At 33.6% G+C, this 16481-nt stretch overlaps 1 protein-coding gene across 1 annotated transcript in view; it reads left to right on the top strand.

Annotated features, from left to right (window-relative positions):
* Positions 1–11890, top strand: part of LOC127862363 (mucin-5AC-like) — a 74659-nt gene extending 62769 nt beyond the window's left edge. Inside the window, exon 15 of the mRNA XM_052401450.1 lies at positions 8778–11890. Coding sequence (XP_052257410.1) covers positions 8778–8948 — 171 coding nt within the window. The 3' untranslated portion in view covers positions 8949–11890. The remainder of the gene's footprint in view (positions 1–8777) is intronic.
* The last annotated feature ends 4591 nt before the right edge of the window (positions 11891–16481 follow it).

Raw genomic sequence — 16481 nt, 5'->3', positions numbered from 1 at the left:
ACATGATGCACATTTAGCATTATAGTACGTTTTAAAGGGTTCAAAAACGCCTATATACAATGGCTGGAGAAGATGGGAGGTAGCATGAAATAGAACAACGTTATTCTTCTTGGCCCATTCAATAGTGTCGATCGAAACATGTGCATCATGTCCGTCGTATATCAGCTATACATGCTGTTTTGGACATTGTGCAATATGCGTCCGCTGATGCGCCGTTCATCAATGCATAATTAAATCGCTTCCCCTTGAATATGAAGAACGGTTGAAGTGGTTGATGTGGTGAAATTACGGTCTGTGATTTGACACCAACGGGAGCTATATTGTTTGGAGGTCTGTGTTCAGAAGTGATGCAGGTTGTGTCCATATTGAAGATTATGTGTGTTTTATGTAAGAGATTGCACGTTGTCAATGTGTTGTGAAGATGTTTAAAGTAGAGGTCAACAGCAAGCGGCGTTGCTAACTTGGCTCGTGTACGTTACAGCCTCTTAACTGAAAGTGATGCGATTATGTGTTCACATCTGTGAAGGAATCCGTAGAGAAAAGTGTTGCTCGTTTGTTTTGCTTTTTTTTCCAAACGAGAAGACAATGTCGCCTTCCAGTGTTTTCAGCCTCTCTTGGTGAGTTTATTTCCAAGCTGCGCTAGTGTTTCCACGTTATCCACAAATATCCGCTCCTCATCGAGACTCAAAATAGGGGCCACATCAACTACCGCGATGTCATGGTTCACATGGCCAGACACCCTATATCTGAACGTTTGATGGGGAACACCAAACATTATGGCTGCCGTTTTAACGTTAAAGCCTTTCTCGCGGACTGCCCTATAAGCGAGGTTCAATGACTCGATATCATATTGACGCCTCTTTATTTTATGTATTACAAACCTAGGTCTTTCTGGAAAGCAAAATTTTAATTTTAAAGTTTGCATTATTGTATTTACTCACTCACTCAACCAGTCACTCGCTCACTTACCCCTTAACTCACTAATGTTTCATGTGCACAAACCTTTCTCAAATAAAATTCAATAATTTTTGGGATAAATAAGTACTTCGTAATTAATAAGAGTAAAGTGTACCACAATTAAAGGGCCATGACACAGACAATGGGCGCGTTAATTTGTGGACGTGTCTGTGGTGTAGTTTTATTCGAACTGAGATATAAAAAAACAGTAGATTACAGCTAATGAACTATCCTTTACATGAAGTATATGCATGCAGTGAACAGACAATGTCAAGGAAGCCTAGGATGCGAAACGATTCACAGAAGTAGACGGTAAATAACTCAAATTAAAACATTTTAGACTGATAATTGCGAAATATTTAGATAATTAAATGTACTATACCCGTTTTATTGTGGGCATGATTCCGCTGTTGATTCGTTTATTGTCTGCTCGCAATAGACGAACCGTATTCGGATAACTTCCGCTAAGCGCGAGCTTTGATTTTTATCGATTTTTATTACTGCACTATACTATTAGGAGGGCCAAAACTCTGAGATAAAGCTATAATGTCATTGTGTTGAATAGTAGAACGTCGTTTTGTGTTTTTGCATGTAACTCTCATAACTCTCTTATACAATTTAAACCAAAACACGAAATCATCGAATAATTGATATAGAAACGATGCGAAAACATACATATATATATTATCTTATTCGTTTTATGGGACTTGTTCACATTTCTGTAAAAAGATTATTTCAAAATAATAGCCATATATTCAAACGAATGTACACATACTCTTAAAATAAACAAAATAAAACTCCTGACAAAAAATGTTAAGATATTCCTTCATTAATTGATGATTATCATTCGAAAACAATACATTAATAAAGTATGAGTAACGCTTTTTCTCGATAATTTGGTAAATACTTTGAGTACAAACATATTGTTAATGTTTCACAAATAAATGTAAAACCTGTGAGGCGCAGTGGTAGCCCATTCAATTTTGCTGTCGGGGGTCCCGGTTTTAAATCCCGGTGATGAAGATCTTATTCGTTTTATGGGACTTGTTCACATTTCTGTAAAAAGATTATTTCAAAATAATAGCCATATATTCAAACGAATGTACACATACTCTTAAAATAAACAAAATAAAACTCCTGACAAAAAATGTTAAGATATTCCTTCATTAATTGATGATTATCATTCGAAAACAATACATTAATAAAGTATGAGTAACGCTTTTTCTCGATAATTTGGTAAATACTTTGAGTACAAACATATTGTTAATGTTTCACAAATAAATGTAAAACCTGTGAGGCGCAGTGGTAGCCCATTCAATTTTGCTGTCGGGGGTCCCGGTTTTAAATCCCGGTGATGAAGATATTTTTATTCAACTTAATTGTCTTGCTAGTATAATAAATAAACACTATTCCAAACATTCTGTAACTTATGATGATCATTCGGTAAAACTTGAAACATAGATTTAACTCTAATTTCTTTAGCAAACTTGGAGATCATAAGAGAATGGTATTCTACATCTTAAACAAATGTTGTATTTTGTCAATCAATATTATACTGTAAGGTTAGGATGTTTTCGACAAAAACGAGATGAATGGCCCCTTTATACAAAATGATGAAACTAACTTTATTTACTTTACATGTATTGCTGCAAGTGGGCTCAAACTTTACGAACATATTAACCAGCCTATAATTTGCGCTTATCCATATGTTGTTGTTTTTTTAATAATTGTTCGATATTTTTGGAGATTGGACATTAAGTGAAATTCTTGTCCTTATAGTTAAATATCCTTCTAAATCGTATTAAACATTATTTAAAAAGACAAGAAAGCTTATGTTTTTATTATTATAAAATCACTATTATGCATTACGTTCTTGTTTTACATAGTTACTGCCATGATTTAACAAGAGCTGTGTTTGTGAAACACAATGCCCCATACTGCGCTTTGAAGCCATATATTTGACCTTTGACCTTGAAGGATGACCTTGACCTTTCACCACTCAAAATAAGCAGTTCCATGAGATACACGTGCATGCAAAATATCAAGTTGCTATCTTCAATATTGCAAAAGTTATGAACAAGGTCAAAGTTTTTGGACAGACACACAAACACACACAAATACAATGACAGACAGGTCAGATTTTACAGCAGTAAATTTAATCAAAATGATGGTAGGCTATGACATATGCAAGTGTGAAAATGTCATTGAAAACAAAACTCATGTTTATGCTTACATTATTTTAAAAATAATAATTTTAACACTTAATTATTGACTAGCCAAATATGACAGATGTGCAAACAAAAACAAGCATGTAGACAATGAAAATCTGTTTTTTACTGCAACAAAAGGATTCAACATAAATCATTTTAAAAGAACTTATTTCTTTAAAGGAAAAAATGTACTAACTAATGTCTGTAGCCAGAGACTTTATTTCAGAATTTAAAGAATTTTAGCATTTCCCATTAGGAGAATTGTGTATACGGGCCCTGGGCTGTTTCTTATGTTATTTTCAATGATTGCCCACTTACATGTACCGGCAGAGGTCCAAGGTTGTTCAGAAGGTCATCATTTGAGGAGGGTCTTACTATGTTCTTATCTGGTGCCAGATTATCATCCTGTGACTGGCGAACACTGCCTGACCGAGTTTTTCTGGGGTCTATCTGTTATAGGTCCATACTATGATAATTTAACAGTTAAACATAAAATTTGTATTTTCAAAAGTTCATTCTTTATTGAAGAACCATCTAGAAATCATGTTTTGTGATTTTTAAAAATTCAAATGTGGCTGTAAGTTATCAATATTTATTTGTATGCAACCGTTTTCAAACTTGATATGTATTTTGTGATATGACATCTGTTCAAAAAGTCTATAAAGTCATTCTTTTTATTTTAAGGAAACAATCCAATCAACAGACCAGTAGACCAAAACATTCACTCCTACGACCCCCCTCCATACCTTTAGTTTTTTTGAGGGGTGGGGGAGAATAAAAATATAACATTTTTGCATTCAAATTACATTTAATTTTAAAATTAAAACCACGTTTGTTGTTGTTTTTTCCTTCCTTTATCTAGATTTTTCCACCATTTTCAAGAGTATATCAGTAATATCATTTCAGAACAAGAACTGTGTTTGTGAAACACAATGCCCCCTATTGAGCGGCTTTAAAGCCATATATTTGACCTTTGACCTTGAAGGATGACCTTAACCTTGACCTTTCACAACTCAAAATGTGCAGCTCCATCAGATACACATGCATGCCATCTTCAATATTGCAAAAAATATAACCAAGGTTAAGTTTTAGAACAGACACACACAATGACAGACAGACAAAAAGACAGGCCAAAACAATATACACCCGATCATTCGATCCGGGGGCATACACACTTGGCTTTATACATTCTTTGTAAAACAGCAAACATGAAACTCCAGCGATGATTCGAATATTCTGACGTCATGATATTTAGATAATGAAACTCGTTTTAATGTAGGTGCCTTCACTCTTTTTGAGATCAACAAGTCAAAGGTCAGGGTCATATTGATATGTAATAAACATTTTTCTAATCCGATCATCTAAATTGGTTCGAGTGTAACTACTTTGTACAAAAAGACGCTTACTTCTTTATAATTTTTTTCATAAAATCTTAGAAATTAATATCGAACTTATTATTTACAATACTTTTTTTCTATTCCGATTTGCTGGATGTTCGATAATTTCTACATATTGATTTTCCGGAAATTGTGCGTAATAAATGTGTTTGTGTATGTGTTTTTCTTTTACTCTTTTTTACCTAAAATAAAACTCTAACGGTACTTGAGTTCTGATTCAAGATAAGAAGTATACAATGCAATATTGGTTAATTCAAACAAGTCTGCGATTTATTTCATGTTATCGAGGATGCTGAAAGTTACCTCAACTTGATCTGTCAAAGAAGATGCTAACATTTATTGGTCTTTGATTATAAAGATCAATATCAAAATATGCATGAATCAATCGAAATATGCATCCACCTATAGTTTTCCTCAATGTACGCATATATCTTTCAATTTATGATAAATAATCAGTAAATAAAACAAAAAAACAAATCATTTTGCATAATAATTCACATGTAAACATCAAAATGCAACAACAAAACAAAACAGAATTATAATGTACGTTTGATATGATAAAGAATATAAAACTTAACAAAACGACGTACTGTCATTATGGAATGAAACCCTCTTTCGGCATATTACAATTTAACACTAATGGCCAACAAAATTACGGACGAATATTTTTTCTAGGGGTTATTTAAGTTATGTATAAACGAATAGTGAATGATGTAAGCATCAACCAAAATAGTATTGTTTATGTTGTGATCTAGCCATTTTGGAGGACTTAATTAATTTGTCAAATTCTACTATACATTATACGAGGGCATGTGTACGCTGCTACATCTAAGAAGTATGACACACAAACTACTTTGCCCCTCTTTTCTTACGAAATTGTGATCATAAACTAAAGAAAGTTTAAGTTACGTCTCTTTTGATTACGGAATTATAAAAGAAATGTGAGACAATATAAGATCCACGTCCATGACTTTTTTGGGGTATAAATGACATATGCTTTCTAATATATAAGGTGTGTATTCAATATTCCAAATCCATTTTATGGTACTAACAAACTATTCCGTATATATTTTTATAGTATTCATATTAAAGTCATTTTGATGTATAAAACTGTTAACGACCGTTAAAATGGTTTCAACTTCTTTTTTCAAATAATAACAAAGTTTACCTTCAGCTGCACGAGAAGGAAAGAAACCTTAATATATAATACGGTATATTGGCAAATAAAGAGGAACAAAACGAATGTACGAGAGGCGCCCATTTTATACTTGAACACAATTCTGTATACGCGTTTAGTAAGTACCACGTGAAATTCCTGTGCAAACTGCTTTTACTGTACCATGTACCATCATATTCGTGATGTTTCAACATTGCTATTCGCCATTTATAGAATGGTGCGTCGAATAACTAGTTATTTAGTGGAATGGTTCTTTTTTGAGCATTCGAAGACCGAACACACGGATATGTGTATTCAAAATGTGTTGAAAGCAATGGGATATTCGATTTCATTTGGCTCTATCAAGAACAATCGTGCTTATATTAGACATCAATGCCAAATATCAATGTTGACCTTTCTATGCCAAAGTTATGATATCGTCAAAAGGTGGCCACACTGGATTCATCCGAAAAATAAATCGTAAGTCAGCCAACGTTAATACAACGACCCAATTTGTGATGTCTAGGAAATGTTTTTAAGAAAAGCATCAATACATTTGAAGATTAAGTTTGAAAAAAAGCAAATTTCTTCAGCTAAACACATTGTGCAAATTAAGAAAAGTAAATATATATAGATAGGTACAGTAATACATAAAGTGAAGATGGTGGAAGATGTAATATCATTGTTACTTTTGATTTGCAACATCAGAAAAGGCGAAACCGTTAGCGACATACCAAAATTTGTTACGCGGGACGAAAACATATGAAGTATAGAGGTGCGCGAGCTCACATATCGCTTACTATGTTTGTAAGTTTGTGGACCTATATAAGCAATACTGTTTGAATTACGCGCTATACAAGATAAAAAGTCATTTATCGTATTAAAAGACGTTGTGACTCCAGCTACGATAACGACAACTTACGAAGGGACGAATGTCAAATACAATATGTCCGCTCTCTTAAAATTTGGACAAAAAAATCAGTAAAAAAACCAGTTGGAGTCCGGCAAAGGTTTCATTACAGGACTTTTACAAAATATTGCCACCTTTGTTAATGTTTCGGATATTTATTTTGAAAATATTAATAAGTTTGATATACATATTGTTTTATTAAACATGAAATATTTATTTTAATAAAAATTGGAAGAACGGTGTTATTGCTGAAAATAAACTAAATATGTGATATTCACGGCATCTTATAAGATGTGTCATTAATGCATAACAATTTATTTCAACATAATTCGATTGTATACCACATTTTTTATAAATAGCATTTATCAATTGGCCTGGTCGAATTGTTTTATTGTGCTCCTATTCATGAAAAGGGAAAAACGAAAATCGTTCTGATATATATATATATGTAGGGTTATAACTTTTAAAATTGTATATCTTTATTATTTTTCTAATTCATATTAAACCGTATATCCGGTTCATGCGACAATACTAATTTATTTCACGAATTCCAATTTGTATTCATAGAAAAGCTTAGTAAAACTATATTTTGTTGTAATACGAATTTAATTATCCAGAAATTTCGGGCATCTATACACACGTTTTAACACATTATTTTGTGTTTGGATTAACAATGAATTGACCTTTGACACTGTAACTTATGATGATCATTCGGTAAAACTTGAAACATAGATTTAACTCTAATTTCTTTAGCAAACTTGGAGATCATAAGAGAATGGTATTCTTCATCTTAAACAAATATTGTATTTTGTCAATCAATATTATACTGTCGTCCTTTTTGTACCACCAAACAATCAGAAGAACTAGCATAATAATAGTATTTTTATAAATATACGCGGCGGCTTATACAGCAATGTTACTGCAAAATATACTCTGCAACACTACGGACCACATATTTTATATATGATAGGTGGCATCTGATAGTAGTTCTCTACAAAGTTTGATCCTGTCATATTCCTCCGGTTTTTCTGACCACCCACCAGCGGTAAAATGGTGTTTATAAGAGCAAAATAATTTCTTAATTTCTTAAAAACGACAAGATCCAGAAGTTCAATATTTTGGGATACTATCAATCCATCTTATCATGCACAATATGGTCACACTGTTCCACAACAGGAAGGATGTGTTATTTATGTTCTACGAAGACTTCTTATATACAGCATAGTAACTTAAGAAATCCTGTTCACAAAGACATTACAAACACGTTGCCAATAGAAGAAGTATTTTGCATGTAGCATTGTTTAATATAGCTCAACTAAATGTGTTCAAATCAAACCACTGGTGTCAAAATTACCCCTTCCCGGAGAGACGTCGGTGGTGAATTGTTCCTTTTTTACTTTTATACCAAATTGACATTGCTTTCTCGGAACTGCCCTGCCAACAACTTTGATATTTGGTACAGAACAACAGATAATGGTCCTCTATCAAGCCTGTGAGACAAAACTGGTCATGCTGAAGGGTCTCATGACTTATATAAATATACTTAGAAGTAATTTGTTTCATTTAAGTTAACACTTTTGGGTACATCTAGATTTTTTATCGATTATAGTTTGCTTTGCCGTAACCGTCAGGCTAAAATAGGCACATATTAATATGTATATGCGCACTAACAGACATGCAGGGTAATTTAGAAGTAATGATGTTGCTACTTAAAAGTAAATCTTATATCGTTTAACAGATTACAATTGAAAGTTTGGTTATATTGTGAAGTTATTGTTGTTTTTGTTTTTGTTGTTGCTTTAAAATATAATGACAAAACGAGTTCATAGATAATGTTATACGTTTTTCAAACATGTCACTACGAGACGGGTCGTTGTTATTGAAAAACGAAACATTCCAAATCATGTTTACTAATATATTTAGTAACCGGACAAGGTACAAAAATAAACATTTTTATAGATGTTGCAGCAATCATGAAAGTACACAACTATTCGTAAAGCGACCTGGTATCACTTAATGCGAAAATGTAAATAAATAGTTGTTTGAAATTTGTGATTTTTTTTAAAGCTTTTCATAATGCATGATGCTTCATGTCTTTAAACTTAAAATAATTGTAAAAAAATGTATGATTTTGTATTGTTTTTAAGTCAACCACGATAAATGGAACGTCAACGGAGCCAAATGATGCAATAACAGGTGAAATGAGTTATGGAACTATTTGCAAAAAGGGACTCATCTTTGCAAGTGGTGTCGCCAGCACGTGTATTGCCGTTGCTGCGTATGGATCGCTCCGTGGTCGGTCTCAGCGGCCGAAATGATTGCAGAGACAGCCGCTGACGGCAAGTCGTTGTTCACATCCGATAGCAATCAAGCAATTATAAACAGGGCAAAAAAGACAACGCAAAAAAGGAAACCTGACGCGGAAAAAGACTGCACGCGTTCTGTTCAAGTAGAAAGCAAAAAGTAATTATACCGTGACAACGTACGAAGTCGTTTTTATACACTTAATACTAATAAAAGATATATTCAATGCGTGTCAACTTATAGCTAACGTCATAATGCCAAAAACAAGACAATAACAATTAAAATGCATAAGACGTGTTCTTTCGATATAAAATATGATATGGGGTATATTAAATGACACGTTATCCCATATGTAATGGTGTAAGGAACATATACACGCGTTACGATAAAACTAACACGACTTTATTTATTTTGCATCCATGATTCGGATTAACATTCGGATTGCATTTATGATGATTGATATAAGCAAAAAAAAATTAATCGGCTCTAGGTGTATATTTGATAATGTTTGAACAATATTTTCAGCGCAGCTACGAATTTATAATGACAATAGACCCTTTTCACAATAGGCTAAAATTGATAAGAGGTCAAAGTCACGTGACTCGCAGAAATCCAGAACGAGCTGAACGTGTATAAATGTTCAATAGTCCTGCGCTACGCCGCATTTGCGTCGCATTTTATTTCAGGCGGACATTCGTTCGTATGTTTTTAGACAACCTGAACATTCGTGCCTTCGTTATTTTGGCAATGCGGATAATGGTTTCTTCATAATTTTGACAGCCCGGACATTTGTTCCTTCGTAATTTGGACAGCCCGGGGATTCGTTCCTTAATAATTGCTAATCCGGTCATTTTTATCACATTTAATAAAAATAATATGCAACTCTGGGCATTTATCCGGTATTTTAATATGTCGTTATTGAAATAGTTAAAAAAAATGTTTTCATATTTTGTGTTATACTTTATAATTGTTGGTAAGATTGTATCGTTATCATGAGAATGATAACGTTAAAAATATTCGAATATATCGACTTACACTGAGCTTTGTAATTTGCCAAACCTTGCAGAAATCTGGGCGTTAACACTATGTAGGAGTATATATATATCCGGTCTGTCAAAATAATCTTGGAACGATTGTCCGGGATGTCTAAATAGCGTGGGAATGAATGTCCGGGTAGTTATAACTACGTATGAACGAATGTCCGCCTTTTCAAAACAAGGACTTATACAAACATGTTTTATAAGTCCCTGGTCAAAATTAGCGTAGGAACGATTTTCCTTGTGAAAGAATTTTCGGATACATAATTAAGCGCTTAATACTTATAAATAAACTTTTATGCTAAACAAGAAACCTATTTAGTGGGTACCGCTAAAATAAAACTCCGTCATTTGTTATTTTGAATCAAGATTAAATAAAATGTATATACACGTATACACTAGTGGTCCTATATACTATGGCTTTGAAATATGACTTAGGTATGATAATGTTTATTTTATAACCCCTCATCAATTTATTGACTAAACAACACATCCATGAATGCATATGTTTACCGTAATTGTAACCAGTGTCAGTGCTCATGAAAATCCCGAATGTAATTAATAAAAATCAAATGGTTTATAATCATTGATATGCTCCGCCAAAGATCTATACACGTTCAGCCTCGTTCTGAAATTCGACGCGTCACGTGATATCTAAAAATAGCAACAGCGGTAGTATTGTGAAACTGGTCTATTAAAGAAAGCAAACCATTGATGCCATCGCGGCAAACATCACAGGGGCACCATTTAACAGTTTAAATTGCGATACATACAACAATATAAGGCGTCGCTATTGCAACTTGACATTTCACACGTGTTGCTCTAACATAAATGTTTACTATGTGATATTAATTACTAAGTGATGAAGGAATTGAATTATAAGTGACTGATCGACTGTTTAAGTGAACAAGTCACACTGGATTAACTGAGTTAAGGAACGCAAAATAACCAATTACAATTCTCTATACAAACTTACTGATGTACAAGATTTTTTTAGATTTAGCCTTTCTAGATTACGAGTATCCTCTCAGAGATTGAGAATAGAAAGTGGCAGATGGTCTAAGCCCAACCCTACACCTGTTGAGCAAAGGACATGTACTGTTTGTAATCGTCTAGATGACGAATATCATTTTGTGATTGAATGCAACTTATATACAGATTTAAGATGTAAATATATACCTTCATATTTCAGAAACAGACCAAATATGCAAACATTTGTTGAGTTTATGTCTTCCGATAGTGAATCTGTGTTAAGAAAACTAAGTGCTTTTGTTCATGCCGCTTTGTTAGTTAGATCAACGAATATGTATGCGCCCATTTGATGTATTTTTACCCATTTACTAGATGAAAAATGTAAACTGCTGCTGTGTTTTGATTTTGTATGTGAATGAAATCCTGTATAATAAGTACTTTTGTGTGAGTTCTTGTTCACGCCTTCTTAATTTGTTTTGTTGAGTAAATGTATGTTAGAAATAATGCAGTATGTAATAATAAGTAGGATAAAGATAAGATCCTCTTAAATTTAAAGTATTTCATCTATGTATGCTGTCGACTATTTGCTTTAGGTGTATAATCAGTATGTTGTGTGAGTTTTTTGTTTTACTCTCTTTATGTTTTGTTTGAAGAGTAAATGCACGTCAAAATTAATGCAATATGTATTGATAAGTATAAGTATGAGTAATCTTTTTAAATATTATTCTTACGGAAAATATGTATTTCATCCTGTAAATTATTTGTAAGCAATAATTATGTAATTATTATTTAAAAAGTTGAGTACTCGCTTATTCATAATTTCATGTGATTGTTATAATCATTTGTATATGTCTATTACTGTAGTTAAAATATTGCTTGTACTAAAATGTGTCCACATGGGCCGTTGGCCTTCTGAAAATGCTGTAAATAAAATCTGAAAAATCTGATGTACAAGAGAGCTTATATTTAAGATGATATCAATTGTTCATGTAGTAGTTAAGTTTCATCACATGCTAATAACAATCCTATAACAGACTGTTGCTGGTATAGGTCGAAACCTTATGTTGTTTTTAAAGGGATCTTTTCATGGTTTGGTAAATTGACAAAATTAAAAAAAATTGTTTCAGATTCGCAAATTTTCGGTTTAGTTATGATATTTGTGAGGAAACAGTATTACTGAACATTTACCATTGTCTAATATAGCCATTATATGCATCTTTAGACGATTTAAAAACCTAAAAATTATAAAGCGTTCCAACGCGAAACGATTGAATAATTTGGAGAGTTCTGTTGTTGTCGTTTAAATTTTTGAAACTACGAAGATTGCTTATATAACGTATAAAATAAGTATTTTATGTATGCTTGGCAGGATAGCTCAGTTGACTAATGCGTTTTTACTTCAGGATTTCGGGGATGACTGGTTCGAGCCCTGCGGCGGGCTACTTTTTTCCCTTTTTAAAATTATATTTTTGATTTTTTACTGGAGCTTTTAAAATGTAATGTTTACATTTATCAATATAACGCATTTAATAACAAACTTCAAAACATTCCAAAATCTGTGAAAAGGCCCCTTCAAGTTTAATTCAATCATCCCATATTAAATGTAAATAATGACTGATGTGTTATTTTGAAGCATATCCATTACTTTCAAGTCGTATTACGGGTACAAACCTCAAGACTACGTTTAATAGAAGTGGATATAGTGAATGCTCCTAGAGTGTTGATATGAAGTTGATTCCGAGGTGGACACGATGTCCAATATTCCACAGCGCATTCGAATCTTCAAATGATTTATATGCATTTCCTTCACATCATAGTATCTTATCATTACATGTGCTATATTAATTATAAAAATATCTGATGTCATCATGAGGTATGGGTAATGGCAATTTGCTGTTTTACGTCAAATCAAGTACACTATCCTACAGTAACTTTACTCTTACCTAATTGGTCAACTTTGTAGACTGACATCGAACGAACCCGTGTAATTAAATACTATTCCTAAATAGTTGAAGTCATCTTAATTGTCTCATATTTATGGGACTTATGGTTTGCGCTCTGTCTGTCAGTCTGTCAGTCAGTCCGTAACACTTTTCTGGATCCTACGATAACTTTAAAAGTTTTTCTTATTTTTTCATGAAACTTGAAACATGGACTGATGGCAATATTGATATTATGCACGTCAATTAATTGTGTTCCTATATCAAGAATAACGGTTGCTATGGCAACAAATATAATAAAAATTACTTACAATGGTAGAGTTTCACCGGTAGAGGACCATATTGCATGGCAATATCTTGTTTTTTTGTGTTTTTTTAATATTTCTGACGCTTTAATTTAACAGTACGCTTGTATATTGTTTTCTTATTTATCATAATCAGTCTATCACTAATTGATATGCTTAATTGTATTCCGCTAGGACTTTGAACTAGACGGCACTCGTTATCAAACCAGTCTACTCTTTTAAATTTTAGAATAAGATTGTCCACTTTTAACAATTTTAGCAAATAAAGCCTCACTAGATTCGCTGAGTACTTTTGAAAATCTAAAACAAATAACACAAATTTCATGCGTTGAATATGCGACAAACAAGTGACACAAAACAACAGCAACAATTTGAACCTTTTGTTTAATTTATAATTTAGGAAGTATTTTTCGAACTTTATTTCAAAGAAAAGATATTATATTTTAGCGATTCCGATCGACAAAATCGACAATGGCGATTGAATTTGTAAGCTGGCGATAAAAGTTGAAAATGTATAAGAAAAGGGAGATTGTCAAAAACTCAAGGTTACTCTATAAATATTATATTTTTTTAAAAGAGCTCGGTCAGCAGCTGGTGGTGCACGTCTCAACCGGGGCGAGAGATACCCGCAGAAGATTTTATTGAAGATTCCGAAGAATAGCCAAGGGAAATGGTAATTGTCCGTATGTTGATAGTGGTTTCACTACATCGTCCGAGGATGGTCGGATATAGGAACTTCTGAGGGCGGCTCTGTTAATCAAGCGAGTACCATCATTCCTCGACCCGAACGTCCTCTCCTGCTGACTTTGCTTTCTCCCAGAATTTGGAAGGATCACCCATGCGGAATGGTAATTGTCCGTAGGTGGATAGTGGTTGCACTACCTAGCCGGAAGAGGGACGGGAGCAGCGGAGATGGCAGCTTAGAGGACGGGCGGTGTGGATATTGGGCAGAGACACAGGCCAGGATTTCGAGGAAGTGGCCCAATGAAGATAATGGAAGTGCCCCAGAACGGCGGTACCTAGTACGCTCAACGTTCTGGAGAAACTGTTCCGGGGATCGGGTCGACGGCTTGTGGCGTATAGAGAGGCCATACAAGCGGCGCAGCGCGCGAGGAGCGGGAAGTTGTTGTTTTTTTTTAATTTTCAGCACTACCTTGGTGGAGTAACCTTTTAAGGGCAACCAGACATGAATTGTCGTTAAATTGTCTACCAGTGCATATTAAGGTCTCATTTGCCACCATGCACTGGTATTTTTGGATTAAAATTATTTCGTTGGTGATTAACCTGGTAGCCGAGATAAATTTGGCAAGCCACATTGCAGTCAGGTATGCTTACAAAGATGCGTCACGTCACGAGAAATTTTCAGGTTACTTTCTTGTCACCATACTGAAATTTTCGCCCTCCAATTGGTTCCGATAATGCTTATGAGGACGGGTCAATAAAGTAAGCGTTTACCGCAGATTGTATAACAAATAATTAAAGTTTTACCATGAACGTAATATAAAACGGTAATTAATCATGGACATTAAAGATAATGTCAGGCATCATTTTCACACTTTTTAACTGTAAACAAAAGATACTTATGAATAGTTAAAAGCAACTGGTGAGCAATTAATTCCTTATGGCTGTCACGTAACGTTATGAATATTATTGAAAATAAAAATTATAAATAAATTCAAATTATAGATACATCTTTTACCATAATTCAACGTGACGAATGTTATTTAGAAGGTGTCTTATTATGTCAAACCGTCGTGATATTTTGTCAATAGCTGTTGTTGTCTTGTCGAAACACAGTCGTATTATGTCAAACCGTCTTGTTACCGTGTCTGAATATGGTGCTGACATGTCTACAAACTGTCTATAATGTCAAACCATCGCGTTATCTTGTTTAAATGTGATGTTGACTTGTCAAGACACAGTCGCATTATGTCAAACCGTCGTGTTATCTTTTCCAAATGTGATGTTAACTTGTCAAAACACAGTCTTATTATGTCAAAAAGTAATCTTGTCGAAATGTGGTGTTTAGTTGTAAAAGCTTATCATGACAAACCTTTGTGTTATCTTGTCAAAACATGACGATGAATTGTCAAACAGGCGTGTTATCTTGTCAAAATGTGGTACTTACTTGTCGAAATACAGTCCTTTTATGTCAAACAGTCGTGTTATTTTGATCACACGACTGTCTGACATAATAAGACTGTGCTTTGACAAGTCAACACAACATTTGGACAAGTTTACATAACAAATTGACAAGTCAACACCACATTTCGACAAGATAAAACGACTGTTTGATATAATAAAACTGTGTTTAGACATGTCAGCACCACATTAAGACAAGTTAACATGACGTTTTGACAAGTCAACACCATGCACGTTTGGACAAGATAACACGATTGTTTGACATAATAAGACTGTATTTTTAAAAGTCAACACCACATTTGGGCAATATAACATGACGGTTTGACAAGTTTACACCACATTTGGACAATATAACGAGACGGTTGGACATAATGGGACTGTATTTTGACAAGTCAACATCAAATTAAGACAAGAAAACACGACGGTTTGACATAATAGGACTGTATTTTGACAAGTCAACACCACATTTGAACATGAAAACACGACTTTTTGACAAAATAAGACTGTATTTTGACAAGTCAACACCACATTTTGACAAAATATTACGACGGTTTGACATCATAAGACACCTTCTGAAGAAGACAGAAAGAAATGTAACAACGTACGACAGCTATAGTGTTACATATACAGGCATAAACATACAAGATGTCAAGATGATGGTTTATGAAACTACCATCCGCCTCGCCTCAAATATATTACTTCTAATTATTTGTCAAAAACATCCGGTTGACAAAGATCGAACGGACAACGCAACTGTTGACAATCAAGAATTAAATAGAAGCTAATTTTGTTTAATGCAAATTTACCTGTCAATTTAAATGATCATGTTTTGTCGGAAAATAAGACACTCTCTGCATAAATTCAGATATTAAATTGGACAGGCATTTGTATATGGCTTTATTGTTAAATATTTTATTCCACGTTATTATACGGTTTAATATATGGGACAGACTTGCCATATTCGCCACGTAACAAAATGAAGTAGTAGTAGTAGTAGAAGTAGAGTAGTAGTAGTAGTAGTATAGTAGTAGTGAGTAGTTAGTAGTAGTAGTAGTAGTAGTAGTAGTAGTAGTAGTAGTAGTAGTAGTAGTAGTATAAGTAGTAATTAGTAGTAGTAGTATAGTAGTAGTAGTAGTAGTAGTAGTAGTAGT

Source organism: Dreissena polymorpha, chromosome 16 (genome assembly GCF_020536995.1).
Source record: "Dreissena polymorpha isolate Duluth1 chromosome 16, UMN_Dpol_1.0, whole genome shotgun sequence".
NCBI lineage: Eukaryota > Metazoa > Mollusca > Bivalvia > Myida > Dreissenidae > Dreissena > Dreissena polymorpha.
This window is presented reverse-complemented; position numbering and strand designations above follow the sequence as displayed.